This window comes from Colias croceus, chromosome 9 (assembly GCF_905220415.1).
Source record: "Colias croceus chromosome 9, ilColCroc2.1".
Classification (NCBI taxonomy): Eukaryota; Metazoa; Arthropoda; class Insecta; order Lepidoptera; family Pieridae; genus Colias; species Colias croceus.
The window spans coordinates 9,708,146-9,724,306 of record NC_059545.1 but is presented as its reverse complement, the minus strand read 5'-3'; the positions used below and the strand labels follow the sequence as shown (position 1 = coordinate 9,724,306).

General features: G+C 34.3%; 1 protein-coding gene and 1 long non-coding RNA gene across 6 annotated transcripts in view; one reads left to right on the top strand and one right to left on the bottom strand.

Annotated features, from left to right (window-relative positions):
* The window catches only part of LOC123694670 (GTP-binding protein REM 1), a 115,149-nt gene that overhangs the window by 23,308 nt on the left and 75,680 nt on the right, over window positions 1-16,161 (bottom strand). The window contains exon 2 of the mRNA XM_045640166.1: window positions 10,631-10,840. Coding sequence (XP_045496122.1) covers window positions 10,631-10,840 — 210 coding nt within the window. The remainder of the gene's footprint in view (window positions 1-10,630; window positions 10,841-16,161) is intronic.
* On the top strand, window positions 3,850-9,157 carry LOC123694671. Of its 5 annotated transcripts, XR_006751833.1 has the most exons (3): window positions 3,850-4,331; window positions 5,966-8,189; window positions 8,796-9,157. It is a non-coding gene; the product is annotated as an uncharacterized LOC123694671 (long non-coding RNA). The 5 variants fall into 5 exon arrangements; XR_006751830.1 differs by lacking the exon at window positions 5,966-8,189 and having other exon boundaries at window positions 8,799-9,157; XR_006751829.1 differs by lacking the exon at window positions 5,966-8,189.

Sequence of the window (16,161 nt, the reverse complement as noted above, 5' to 3'; positions counted from 1 at the left end):
TTATTTTCATCTTCGTCCAATAAAAAAAATTATTTGATATTTACTATTTAATTGTTACAGTGCGTTGTGCGTTGTTATCCAATGCCTTCAATAAGAGCAATTTTCACTGCGGATATATTATATCTGTTTCTTTTCAGCATGTCTGAAAATGTATATCTGTTTCACGAGTTCACAAATATTTATCGGTAACTTAATGTTTAATAGAATAGGCAATAAATGAAATTGATATTAATTATTTGAGCAATGTACCTACTGTGTGTGAATTGGTAATGTTTTAACAGATGTTGTTTATGTGCGTTGAATATAAGGTATATTAAACATGGAGGATATTATGAATATTCTTGATATTATTGAATATTATGTATATTTCGTTATATTGGTTTTGTAACAGCAGCTGTCGCGCGATAATATGAAAATGCAGTCTGAAGATAATTGGTTGGCTTTTATAAACACCCTTTATAGGCTACTACAGATGACATAAATAAACCGCACCGTTCTTTTGCATAAAATAAATACTTAAATCAAAGAACACTTCAATCATTTTATGTAAATAAGAAATTAAAATGCCAATCTTATTATGTCCTTTTCATCTTTTATACTAACAAAAAAGACCACATTATAACGTAACGTAAAAAACACTTTATTCATGAAAGCGACTTTGAAAAGTTAAATAATGCCGTCCCGTTTTAACGCCATAGGTGTGAGAGTGACGGGAATATCCATTATTTATACTTGTATTTAATTGGCTTGAGATGTTGCTTACAAATGGAATATAAAGAGACCATTTTGTTCTATGAAATATTTATAAAACTATGAATTAAAATTATGTTTACTTTTCTGCAAAAGTTGCTTTAGAAGAAAATTTAGAAAAAAAAGGTGAGAGCTTTTCTTAACAATTATGATTCTTGGAAAGCTTCAGTTACTTTTTCGTTGTTACACGTTGGTTAATCTTCTTTTTGATGAAGATTTTTTATCATGAATTTTTATGATAAATCTTCTGGCGATTTTATCCATGGTCACGAGGATGTATAAACGAGTTAAAAACTATTAAACATTTCCCATAAAATATTTATGAAATATTATCCTGAAATTCCGACAGTTTTCAATACAGATATGGTGTCTTTTTCTTTTAACTTCAATCAATTTTGTCGGCTCACATGAAAGGTTCTTTTTACTTTTATATCCTTCATCATAGAGTGATTGTGATCGTGAAACGATATAGAGCAACTATCTCTTTGAACATGGTTTAAATAAAAGGTGCCTAGGTTCATATATGGCCCAAAAATAAACGAGTATTTGTTCCGATAGAAATGATTCTGTTCATCGCAAAAAACTTTATACTAAGAAATATTTGGTAAAGTATCTTTCTAAATTGAAGATGGGCCCTTATTGTAATCAATCTAATAATGATTTTCCAGTAAAAACTAAGAAATTTCATCTGTTAATGGTAAAAGTCCTGATGGAATTACGAACGATCATTGTGTTGGAACTAACCTTAAAAACCTAGAAGTAAATTCTAAATAATAAAGTATAAGTTAATAAACAAACCAAACTTCATTTAAAAATATTTATTTATCCTTGTTCTAAGAATAATTTCACAATCTACGAAACAAGCTAATCAGTTAAAACAAACACTTTAATTAGGTATATACATATCTACGACGGAATTTTCCAATTAAAACGAGGCATTCTGAGGTATTTAACCACATTGCTAGATATTATACAATTTATACAAAATATGAGCTTCGTATTAACGCTTAGCCAAGCGTAACGTCAACTTGTAAAGCCGAGTTCGCACAGAGTATTTGTGGAGTACATGTAATGTTTGAATAGGCTTAATTAACATACTTTGAAAATATGCCTTTAAACGTACTCTTTAAGGGTTTAAGTGAAAAATATGAAATGGCTTTTCGAAATTTTATGTGATATTTCTTTTTCGATTCATAGTTTATATTTTGTTGTTTGATCTTCAGTATTTTTATAGAATAAATATTTGATCGTTTCTTTTATTGTTAGGAATAGATATTAACTTTTAAGGGCCGATTTTTCAATCCTTGGTTAAAATTTATACGTCTAATAAAGTATTACACGAACATTTTAAAATGTCACCTGTAAACTGTCAAATACGGACAATTAGAATACATTTTTGAAATGGTAGTTTAATACGTTATTCGATGAATAAGTTTTAACCAAGGATTGAAAAATCAGTCCTAAGTTTCATAAAGTACTTTACCTACTACAGAACCTATGGCCTTATTTCAAGAAAAATATTTATAAACACTAAGCCCTTGCTAGATTTTGTTTTGAAAATATTGTTGTAGTACTGAATTGAGTATTTAATAAATAAAAAAAAACATCCTCAAACAAATTTACATATTATAACATTTCCCGACATATTCACCACACATTAAAACCTGTAACATTAAAATATGATTACATCAACGTAATAATTTTTCATCCAAAATACGTGAAACGCTCAAGATGTACAGCTTTAAGTGGGTATTTCAAATCCGTTTTTAACGAGACGCAATGTGGCTTTGTGAAAGAAATTCTCCGTTTTTTCTTTTGATGTTCAACCTTAGAAATGTGGAGAGATTAAGATAAAACCTTGTCTGTTTTGTGTGTTATTGTGTTGTTTATTTAATCACAGGTAGTGCAATTTGAATTGATCATGCTGTTTGAATTTTCAATGTAATCGTACCTCATATTATTTTCAATGTTATACGGAGAAGTTCCTTCTTGTTGTTCAGAGTTAAAATCCCTAGAACTCTACTTCATAAGATTACCGTATTCTAAAGAGAAACGAAATTAAGTACAGCCTATACTATATCACTTAGGAATAATGTAGTTTTAAACTCTTAAATAAGTCAGTCCAGTAGTTTGGGAGCTTATCGATTTCACACAAGCAAACACACAATAATATAGTTCAATAAATTATTATATACTAAATTTTTATCCCGTGATCGCTCTTCCCTTTTTCAAAGGGTAATAATCCACTGCCTTTACAGCATTCGTTCGAACGTATAATCAATCACTTACAAAGCAGTCTTATGTCGGTTCTCTCTATGTGGTTAATGCACTTCTATAATCTATAACTGCTAATTTATTTATAACTCTTTATTACAACGTTACAGAAAGGAAAATCAGTATGTAATAATTCGGCCTTTTTTGCAAATGGCAACGAGTAACAAGACAATAGAGCGCGCGAGAGAAATATTCAAATTCAAATTCAAATTTATTATATAACATACATACACATACAAACAAACATACATTTATCTTTTCAAAACAAACACCCGAAATAAAAGCCCCACTTTATTAGTTAGTTACCTACATGTGTTTTATTTTTGTCAAGCGATTGTACCATACCTAAAACTAGTTGTAAACAATTACACTTGTTTTTCCGAAATCGAGTAACAAACACGCAATAAAACAGATTCACGTTTATTCATAGAACAAACTGCTTTATTTCAAGCCACAAATATATAATTAAACGCTAATAAAACAATGTTTACGTTGTCACGCGTACAGACTAAACAAAAATAACGCTTCCAAGAACTTTACGTTTCAATCAAGATTTATTAAGATGTTAATCTATTGCGTTTTATATTATACTAGCTTTCCGCCCGCGGCTACACCCGCGTTTTCAAATAAAAACCCGTATAGTTTCCGTTCCCGCTAGATTTCCGGGATAAAACCTGTCCTATGTGTCAATTTAAGTTACCCTCTATATCAATGCTAAATTTTATTGTAATCGGTTCAGTAGTTTGCGTGAAAGAGTGACAAACATACATAACTACACATACACATACATCCATCCTCACAAACTTTTGCATTTATAATATTATGTGTCTTTCTAAAACACACAGCGTTGGATGAAGAAAGCAGTCTATGAATCCTATATATCTCTATGCAAATTGGGTCACCTTACCAAATATCGATGGATCTTTCACCTCACTAGCAAGAGCGCGTCCCTAGTATGGCATCTGTCATCATCGCCTTTGAAGCGCTGTCATCTTCCAAGCTCCATAGCGTTTATGAATTCGTGCGCAATAACATCGCGCAGAATATAATTCTCGAATTCGAATATATATAATTATAATTCTCGAATATTAAGTGTGATAAAACACACACGCGTTAAATTTTAGTGTTTTTCTAGTGAAAAACGGAATTAGTTCCAATATGAAACACAAAAGACCACGTTGTCGGAAGGAAATTCGAAAACCGGTGCTTTGGTATGTATAATAGTGGCGGGAACTCTTTTTCGTCCTCGGAGGACGAGAGAAGTAATGGTTCGTCACTGCCCAAGAGACCGGGAGACGAGAAATTCCGTAAGTACAATCAAACTTGTCAGAACATGTCCGGACTCGTGCATAGATTTTCATCCAGCACGTGGCATACATTTCACAGTATTTGACACAAATACATCAATATTTAGATGTAGGTAATTAATAAAACACAATGCATGCCTATAATGAGATCACTACATTATCATCGGGTTTCTTTATCATACACAGGCACATTGGTTACTGTGTCAAGTATTGCTTTTAACCAGACTTGTGAAATAGCGTTAGGCTACCTAGGTAGAAGGTACTTAGGTATAAGGAATCCACCGTGATCCCCTCTGGCTAACGAGCCCCAGCACTCAGCAGGTAGTGAGGCATCTCAATCACTTAGACCATTCAATTGTAACTACCTCAACAAAAGTGAGTACCTACTACTTAGTGCCCACTGACTACATAAATAATTCAAGACAATTAAGATGTACTTAGATTTTAGATAGTTAGTTACAAAACCTGTCTATCACAATATTCTAAAGAGAAGAAATTGTTAATTAACTATTTTAATATTATTTCAATATTGATACATGTCACATATAGATTTTACATTACTTATTATAGGATATGATATAGAGTGTATAATATGAGCAACAGTCTCACACAATATTCAGTAAGAGCTACTTATTACTGCAAGTTGAGATTACCTAATTTATCTTATGGTAAATAATTCTTAACATAAGGAGCTTATTTTCATAGCCAATTGATACCAGAATAAGCTTTGATTCTATGGGTACTTATTTGAATAGTAGTGAAAAATCATAAGAAATAGACATTGCAGATTATAAGAGGTAGATATGTTTATATACATTATCATCATCAAGGACCCATATTTACTGTATCCCCGAACAGTTGAATGAGATCATTCTTGGTTATAATGTTACCGATGATAATGTTGTTTATCTAGTTCCTTTCTTACTTAAGTGAAAGAGCTTGCCTTAAAATTAACACTCAGGTGTGATAACAATTCTATAATATCAACAGTAAAGTAACCAAAATCTTTGTATTTTTTATTTGTATCTTATACAAAAATATGTACTGAAAATATGTACAAGGTGTCCTTAGCCATGATTAGCTTAGTATGGTTATGCTGAAAGAACTGTGTCCAGAAAGACCCAGAAAAATATATGCCATACTTACATTCAGATATGCTTCTGGCAATAAGAGCTGATGGCTCCGCCAAGTTGATATTCAACCTGAGACACCTAAACACCTAGGTATTAACCAGGTAATTTTGATACATATCACAGATTATAACGGTAATTAAATTTTTACAAAGCCAGGATTGTCTGGTAAAATTAGACATCATTGGTAACAGTAATGAGATTCTCACAAGGCCAGGATTGGCTTGTACAATCAGGCATCATTGGCCTATTTTCTGCCTGCATATGGCAGCCATTTCAAATGGTCGCGGAGACCCTACAGGCTGGAGGTGCCCTCCTTCTGTTTTATTTAAGCTATTAAGTTTTGGTCTATTGAGACCGTTGCAAAATTAACTTCACAGGTCTTGTAGACTGTGAGGATTTTGGAAAAGCGTAATTGGCACTACAGCCACATAAAGTGCCTTCTGATTTAGTTGGACAATTATCTTTTGGGTCTACCATGACTAATCCAATTTAACTTCACAGGTCGCGGAGACCATGGAGGTTTTGGTAAAGCCTGATTGGCAGGACTATTCCAATTCAACTTCACAGGTCGCGGAGACCATGGGGGTTTTGGTAAAGCCTGATTGACAAGACTATTCCAATTCAACTTCACAGGTCGCGGAGACCATGGAGATATTGGTAGAGCTTGATTGGCACTCCAATCACAAAAGGGGCCACAGCCCTCTGATTTAGTTAAACTATCAGGATTATTCTAATAATTTAACTTCACAGGTCTCGGAGACCATGGAGATTTTAGTAAAGCCACAGAATGAGCTACAGCCTTCTAGTTAGACAATTATCTTTTCGTCTACAAGGATTGTTCCAATTAACTCTACAGGTCCCGGAGACCATAGAGATTTTGGGAAGGCAGGTTTGGCACATCAATTACAAAGTGTACATTGTAAGCCTGGATACTTGTGCCTCATGTGTGATACTATAGAAATGTCTGTGTTATTGCCAGTCCCAAAAGCCTCAAAGATAGAGCATACTGTGGTAGTCATTAAAAGGACCATGTCTTGCACTAAATAAGAGTTGCAAACAGTTCTAGACATCTAACACTGAGAGGACTGTACAGTTGTCGCCTCCAGGTATTTCTCTAGAGTTTCGCGCACAGCAGACCAAGAGAGAAAGGCTTTCCCTCTACATGCTATACAAGACTTAAGAGTTGTGGAAAAGAAACATAAACAGAAATGTAATAGTCTTTGTAAAAGAACAAGTTTCTCACTTCCTAACTACAGATACCGCGGATGCGGGCTGAGTAGGACATCTGAACAGTACTTACCTGTCAGAGAAATGAAGAGGGAAGCAGGGGACTTGGCATTAGAACTTCTGACTTATATGTCGTGTACCAGATATGCAATAAAAGTGCTTCTGAGTAAATTGCAAGGGGCGCACATCCTGTAGCCCAAGCTATCAATCAGACTTTGGTCGCCCACATACAAAGGTTGCTGACTCTCTTAGCTCTTACAACTGAGTAACTGTACCTAGCTGAAAAGTTGAGAATAACTCTTGGCACGCTTCCAGGACGCCTAAGTGGCCTTTGATTTAGATTGCCTCTCAAGAAATCAACCTGTACCGGAGTGGCTTCTCCTACCTTGTACAACAGGAAATATAATATTTCGGAAGCTCCTGATATGGACCATTTCGCTACCCAAAGGAATGCTTTAGTGCCAAGGCATATTTGCCAAAGCCTGCTCCGAATTTTGCGACATCTGCAGTCGTTGATGGAGCTGACGCCTAGACTGAATATTCCCTTTCAAGGGTAATCCTCCAAGTGCACTAGCGCACCTCGCACCCCGGGACCGGGGCAGATACATAGCACTCAAGGGTGGCTTATGGTTGATATAATAAATAATAATAATATATGGGCATTTCTCCGCAACTCAATGTCAAGCGCCTAAAGATGGCGTATGGTTATTGACTATTATGGTTATATATGGTTATTGACCCGGAAGTCATGAGCACTCAGACCATTGGTGAATGGCCTTACGGCCTTATGGCCCCCCAACTGTTCAGTCAGAAAAGGGGGGGGGGGAGGGGAGAAAACAGCCCATTGTAAAGCAAAGGAGAAAGAGCAGTTAAGTAGTGGTGCCCCTCCACAGTGCCAACATATGACCCTCCAAGCAGGAGGTGACTTTCATAATGCAATGCTAAAAAAAAAAAAAAAATGCATGTAATCTAGTACACAGGGATTCTATTTAATTGGCTTAAGTCTATCATAAGCAAGCTGACCCTGTTCATGACATGAACATGACTTCTGAAAACCTCAAAATACAGTTTTTTATCACAGCAAGATAAGATTATAACCTGACCTGAATTTGGATACTAAATGGATACAACAACACATTATCCATCAGGTGGTCGGTTGTGAGGAAACTCAGACACATAGATATGCCCAGTGACCCATGTGGAAAGGTTGGTTCAAGTAACAAAGGACTGATTTTCAATCTTAAAAGTAGATAATTGATTCTTATCTATAAAGGGGCGGACCCTTTAACCTTGCAACACAAACCTTTATCTCTGGCTAGTTAAGGTCCCTCCAGATCTTAAGGACAGTAAACGTAGCAGCCCTGTCCAGCAGTGGCTTCAAGAATGTGGTAAGGGCACCAACCCGTGGAGGCAGTGGAAGGACCATACAGTCAATTATAAAAGTTTTACTGTCAATCAGTCAATTTAGCCAGTTCCAGTGAGTCTGGTTTACTTTAAGGTAACCTGAAACTGTTTAATTTATTATTTAATTCAGTGTAATTAATTTAAGATCATAGTAATGATCAATGTGTAACAAACATGCTTAATGCTTAAGGTACAGTTGTGTTAACATTGCTTATTATAGTTATTTTATATACAGATGTTATTTACTGTAGTATTTAGCCTTAGAGGCTCCATTGTTTATCCTTGGTGACATTGATTTTCCTTTGAGTTATAATTTTTAAAATTTTATTTTTATGTTATTATTTGAACTTTGATTTGTATCAAAGATATAGAGAAATAATTAAGCAGTTCTTAGGTACTAAGACTTAGTTCATTAGTATTGGCTTATTGAGAAGATTATCTGAGGAGAATAATTTAAAATTTAGAGGATACCTATATGGTTAGTTCTTACAATATGAAAGAAAAACAATTTTTGTTGTTATTACATAACCCCCTTGTATTGTTTTTAGAATTTAAAATATAAATTTATTTTACAATACAACAGGTTCATTTAACATTCTGTAAGGAATGAAATTTAAGTTGTTAATACAGCACTTAGGTATTACAATATTAACAAGATAATTTATTTTCAACATAGCGTTTGTATGTCTTTCTTCACCAGCAGATATCAAACACATCTTCATCCAACGCTGTGTGTTTTAGAAAGACACATAATATTGATGTTTTGCATTAAAACAAAACATGTATTATGTGTCGAATAAAACACACAGCGTTGCAGTTTACTGCTTGCTGATGAAGATGCTATGGAGCTTGGAAGATGACAGCGCTTCAAAGGCGATGATGACAGATGCCATACTAGGGACGCGCTCTTGCTAGTGAGGTGAAAGATCCATCGATATTTGGTAAGGTGACCCAATTTGCATAGAGATATATAGGATTCATAGACTGCTTTCTTCATCCAACGCTGTGTGTTTTATTCGACACATAATACATGTTTTGTTTTAATGCAAAACATCAATATTATAGCCCACTATAACTAGAGAAGACATCATCCTAATTAGTAAGATGTCTTCTCTAGATACTAAAGCACACTATTTAAGTCATGTATTACATACATACGTATTATATAAAAACATTTACAAATATATGCTATGGTCATACACAAATCTTGTGCGTATTTCAGAATGTTAATAGTCACGTTTTGCGAGTCGTGCGCGAATTTATTAATTCGAATTTACTAATATTTTTGGTTTCAGATTACAATGCTGCTTTGTGGAAAGTACTTATGTAACGTGGAGTTGCGTTTTCTCGTTTACTTTCCTATACAAGAAAGAAATAGAACGATCTATCTCTAGAATAATGGTTATAATATAAGACAAATTAAATCATAATGGTCTCTAAATTAACGCCATTATTATTAATTCAGTCATTAATGGCACTTTTAAAGTATCTATACAAAAGAACGCAAATGCGATAAAATTTTAATGTTTAAAAATCAAAATGATCATAGACGTTTGCCTTTCGAGAAAATGGAGGGAAATTGCTAGCTTTATATTCACGCTTTCAGTGCATAATTAGTGGATTTTAAGAGATTTCTAGATAATATACATTAGCTATCTTCGTTAAGCTAATTTATAGCAATTTCTTAAGGCATGAACTAAATCCTAGTTTTGTTTTACTTTGGAGTTAAGGTAAGTAGCTTGCATTTAAAATGTTTACTGGCAAGTTTGTGTTACGAAGTTTGATACTGTAAGTAATAAAGCTTTTTGATTGTACTCCGCATGAGTTTATCTTAATGTTTTTGGTATAAATATTGCTATAACAATGTTTAAAGTCGAAAATATTACTGAAAGATGGCCGTTTTAAATCGAAACGCGGACTGTTCTTGGCAAAAACGAAAAAAATAAAAATTTTTTAACAACAATTGAGATGGATCTGTATTTTATAAATATTTATCCGGATTTTGTGCCAAATAGTAGTTAGTTGGAGACTATTGTTTTGCACAAATTTTGCAACGTATTTGTATTTCACAAATACGTTTCGTTTTAAATAATAATAAATAATACATGAAAGTCAAAATTGTACATGACTATCAGAGATATTATCAGCAAGTTTTTATCCATTAAGTTCTTATTTCTTTACAAAAGTTAAACTTCTATATGCTTATACTTTGGTACTTTAATTGCGTGACAAAATATACAGTTATATGTGGTACTTTTTGTTATTAATAAATGTATTTTCTTTAACAATAAAGGTGCTTTTCCACCAATCATGTTCGAGGATGAGTAACGATGAATGTGTTTGTAAATAACCAATAGTATCGCATCGAACGCTAAACGCTTCAAACTTCAAACTAAATGAAGCGATATGATTGGTTTTTTACAAACACACTCCTCGCTACACATTCTTGCACATTATTAGTGGAAAAAGACCTTTATTGTTAAAGAAAAGATATTTATGAATAACAAAAAGTACTAATGAAGAAAAATTACTAACCTCTCTGTCTATCATATGCGTTAATACATTCGCTAGTCTGAAACTGGCTGATCAAGGCTGTTTTCCCCACTCCAGGAGCTCCTACCATGGCCACCCGATGGCAGGCGACCGGGCGCCGCTCTTGCGTCTCCGGTGCTGCGGGTGATGCCGGTGCTAAGCTGCCTGACCGGGAGCGGCGGCGACGGAACGAGTCACCGCGGTTTACTATGCCTGGAAACAAATGAAAATGAAATGAAATAAATTTTATTTGTCCAGTTATGTTATACAAATGTACGACAGTGGGTTCCAAACTAAGTGGAATTTATTTGGTTTTATTGTTATCTAAGTGAAATGTATGTTTTTTTAAATATGAGAGCAGGTAACTGAGCAGGTGGATCACCTAATGAAGTGACACCACCGCTCATGAGCACTCACAAACTACCTTTGAGAGTCTGTTACCGGCTGTCGAAGATGGATGTAGGCTCTCTAGAGTCTAGACGCTAGATAGATATTATGTGTGACTCTAGATATTATGTGTCTATATAATAGTACAGTATTTGGTTTTATTTGTGTTTTAGTAAACATAGTTCAAACATTATTGTGGAGTGTATTGTCGTAAGTGAAAATTTAGTTGAGATTTCAGTACAGTTTTATATGACTACTAGCTTTCCGCCCGCGGCTTCGCCCGCGTTTTCAGAGAAAACCCCGCATAGTTCCCTTTCCCCTGGTATTTCCGGGATAAAACCTATCCTATCTCTCAAGTTGGATTGAACTGCACATGGTGTGCGAATTTTATTATAATCGGTTAAGTGGTTTAGGAGTCCATTGAGGACAAACATTGTGACACGAGATTTATATATATTAAGATGAAACATTGCTATGTTAGCAGCTAACTAGTGGTTATTGTTAATATAGTGATGTGATATTGACAATAAATGTGTTTTATTTATTTGTATCTCGTGATGTGATATTCATAATAAATGTGTTTTATTTATTTATTTATATATAGATTTATCAAAGATATTGGCAATATGACTTTGATTTTAAGTTATAAGTTAATAAGTAACTACACTTGTAAATTATATGATCGATTTATGTGTATAATCTTAGAATGCCATTCCATTTTGATACAATGTTAAATACAATCTTCATAAGATATTAAAAAAAGTATTAATACGGTGTTATTTTAGTTTCATTAACACATATTACGACATGATAATTTTACCCTTATTATCTGAAAATGAAAATAATTCAGCCTTCACCAATAAATTTCTTCTCAACAAATATTGTTCTGATGCAAGCTTTAATAGCTCGATGTAGCAAGGCTTAATATCAAAGAAATATAAATCAATCCCAAACTTCTCACAATAGCCCAATAGCGGATAATCCTACTTAATATTATAAATGCGAAAGTTTGTGTGGATGTGTATGTGTTTGTTACTCTTTCACGCAAATACTACTAAACCGATTACAATGAAATTTAGCACACATATAGGGGGTAGCTTGGATTACCACATAGGGTAGGTTTTATCCCGGAAATCAAACGGAAACTGGAACTCAGCGGGTTTTTCTTTGAAAACGCGGGCGAAGACGCGAGTGGAAAGCTAGTAACTAATAATAATAACTCCAATGTTCAGAACAATACAAAATAATTAGCGAACTTATGAGTCATGTAATGCAGCTGCAGTGGGCTGACGTCAATCTGTGTTTACTCACAATTTCGGTTATGAAAGCTAAATCCGGAGCAGACTTTGTTAACTGTTGCATTTAAACTGTAAACTTGTAGGGGAATTCACCTGCTTTTATGTTTCTGTGAATCTCTAATAAAAGATGTGTTGGATTGTGTGGATTCATAATAGTAAAAGTTTTAAAATAGTTTTACTAAACGTTACTAAATCATGTTTAATATAAGAAGATTTTCTACTAGATAGAGCCACATTTAGTTGAAGATGTTAAAACGTGACTGAAGCGTACTGTAAAAAATATAAATATCGAAGTAGGATGGCTAAAAATATGTGTGTAATAATAAATTATTAAAAAAAATTCTCGTCGGTTGTTAATCTTGGATTAATAGTACATATTCAACTATTTCTACAATTTAAGTCTTTACTATAGATCCCTTATAAAAAACTTTAGTTCAGTCATTCACAGATGGTGAATGTAAAAAGGGGCAAATAATGATGAATTAATATTCATGCCATAGCACTATTAGAATTACCCAAAACCTAAAAGATATAATATTTAATATCAAAACACGAGATGATAGCGATCTTACATCCAGTATTAAATAGAGAATTTATACCATGTTTGGTAACTTAAAAATTCCGCACCAATTTTCCAGCCAGTTATTCGATGTAAGGTATAGGTGAATGGAAAAATAATAAAGTTTGCGTGTTCAATCTGTCGGGAGCCAGGTTTTACGAGCAATTGACGTCATGTGCCATAACGTGTTGCCTCGGGCGACGTTTAGTGTTCCAATGATGTCGATGCAGACTTGATTTTGAACTTGTGTTTTTTGTAATTCTATTGAATTTATTGGTTTTAGGCGTGAGTAATTTTTTAAAACATTTATGAACTACGAGTAAAGTTATTAAGTCGTTGAGGTAAAGTCCTGTGAAATTGTCATCTAAAATGTATTGATATTAAGAGATAGAGAATCACTTATGTGCTCAAAGTCATTATTCTTACAATAACACATCGCGAGTGACAATGAAACATACCTATATTCGAAATATCTGCATTGTGATACGAAAACAATAATATAAGTATTATCACGATACGTGTAGAGAACATTACAATACACATGACCCATTTCGTATAAACATTCTTTGTTAGATTCCCTTCAGAAAGTGAGAAGGAAGAACCCAAAACAAAGAACAATTATTTCCACACCACATTTGATTGTCACCCTATATCAGATGTTCAAATTGTTATAGAACAGTCTCTTTGCAGCTTCGCCGCCATATTTTCAAGAAAACTAATATGGTTCTCGTTCCCGTGGTACCTATATTTATACACAATTTGATCAGATGTTCAAACTGTAATAGAATAGTAGCTTTTTCACCGCAGCTTCGCCCGCGTACTTGAAAAGAATTTGCATAGTTCCCGTTCCGTAGGATGTACGTCCTGTGTACTTTCTCCGGTTTAACTGTATTTGTACCAAATTGTAACCAAATCGGTTCAGTGGTTAACTCTTGAAGAAAAGACAGACAGAGACAATCGCATTCATAATATTAGAAGACATGGAGTATGGATTTGTCACATTAAACTTTACAAACAGAATCTTAATAGACAAAGATGCCCCTTTAATTCCACTAATGCTGTAACACCTCTATTTGTTTGTGCTCAAATACTAAGTCTGAAAGCTGCTCAGTTCCCTTTCATTCGTTTGATATGGGATGTAGTGTTTACTCAGATAAATTGATTGTATGGAGCATTAAGAAATACATACTAGGTTTCCGCCCGCGGCTTCGCCCGCGCAGTTAAAGAAAAACCCAGTTCCCGACGTTCCCGTGGGATTTCCGGGATTGCGTCATTTTCGCGGGATAAAAAGTAGCCTATGTCCTTTCTCGGTTATCAAAATATCTTCATACCAAATTTCATGAAAATTGGTTCAGTAGTTTAGGCGTGATTGAGTAACAGACAGACAGACAGAGTTACTTTCGCATTTATAATATTAGTATGGATATAGCTATCTGCGAGTAATATAAGTGTAAATGTTCATGTATACTTAACTTACCTACTTAACTTATGAGCAATTTTATCAAAACTACAGTGGCGACTGTTGAAGTCAGAACTCGAACATAGTCTTTGTTAAAAATTGAGATGAAATTGGAGATCGAAGTTTGAATGAAAAGTTATATTATGTACCTACTTAATTGTAATATCACAACAATTCACTTACATAACGTTAAATAATCTGTTGTCCTTGTTCATTGAATCGCGAAAACATTATTCGTATTTGCAAATATACATACTTTAGTAATAAGCATACAAAAAAGCCATTAATAATTTTTCATTACGCTTACATGAAATTATATAATATATCACAACAAACACTAGGTACCTAATGAATACATTAATGTGTCTATGACACGCAGTGGGTCGGAATTTCCGCGCTTTTAAAATCCAATGAACTGAATAACTCGATAGCAATCCTTTACAATAGTCCATTGACACGATATCGCTGATATTGCATTATAATACTGCTTTAATATCATAAAATAAGGGTCGGTGCAAACGGGCCACCAACCACAGCCACTGGTGGCCAGCGACAGCCACTTGACACATTTGTAGCTAGTGGTCGCCACCGGCTACACGTGTGCGCTGCGTTTGTCGCTGGCCACCAGTGGCTGTGGTTGATGGCCCGTTTGCGCCGTGCCTAAAGGTTTATTAACGCTAGCAAGCTTGCAGTTAGCCACTTGATCCATGAGCGGTTGGCCAAGGCACGTGAAATTCATAGAATGTCTAACAATTATTACGCAGTATGCAAAATATGTTAACATTAAAGGATATGTGCATCCTACGAAAACTATGCATGCATGCATTACAGTGCACGATGACGTTAATTATTTTCTGCTTACTACAAAATATTTAAATTAAAAGTAGTTATTACTACATAACTAAACATACTGCATAAATAATTTGTTGCCCCGCAAAATCTCCTAAGTCTAATTTAAATGAAGTTATCCAGATGACTTATGTACCAATGTAGCATTTAGTACCCTATGACGAGAAAAAGTATATTTCCTTCTGAAAATGTTATAAAGGCTCAGTGACTATAATTACCAACTTGCGTGTCGGTATAGTAAGAAAATCGATCAACAAAGCATGTGGGAAGCATCAAGCACCTTTTAACGGTGGTTTTGTTTGCTACAGCGCTAAATCTATTTGCAGCGGTCTGCTGCTATGCAATTAAATATTCGTACCTACTATAAAATATAAAAAACTAGTTGCGATGTATATATATTTTTTTATTAAAGAAATTTCTATATAGGCCAAAAAAGTTTAACATTGTAATTTGTGTATTTACTGAAGAAATCGTAAACTTCAATACATTTATTGAAAAGGTATTCATTTAATTGCGTCTTATAAAAGTGTATCTATTAGGAGAGGTTAGGCCGTAGGGCCCCGACGAGCCGACACAAGTACACGCGCTCTAACTACGTGTTCTCCAAGTATTTTGCCGGATTTTTGAAACTAATTATGTATTACTATAATAACACAATAATTTAATCCAATTATGTCAGTGTCGAAATGAGGGTATCTCATAAGACAGTAATTTTATCAATGAAAATAATCTACAATATCTACAATCTCAATCTTCAAGCCACACCTCCGAGCCCGTCGGAGTGGGGAGCGTGAGGTTTTTTCGTTACGGAATTTCTCGATTCGGTCCCCGCGCTCAAGGCCCGCGATAGAAGCTATGCAATAGCTTAAAAAAATCTTAACTAGTAATATTGTAAACGCGAAAGTAACTCTATCTGTCCGTCTGTCGCTCTGTCTATTCTTAACACCTTAACCACTTAAATAGTTTGGATGCAATTTGGTAT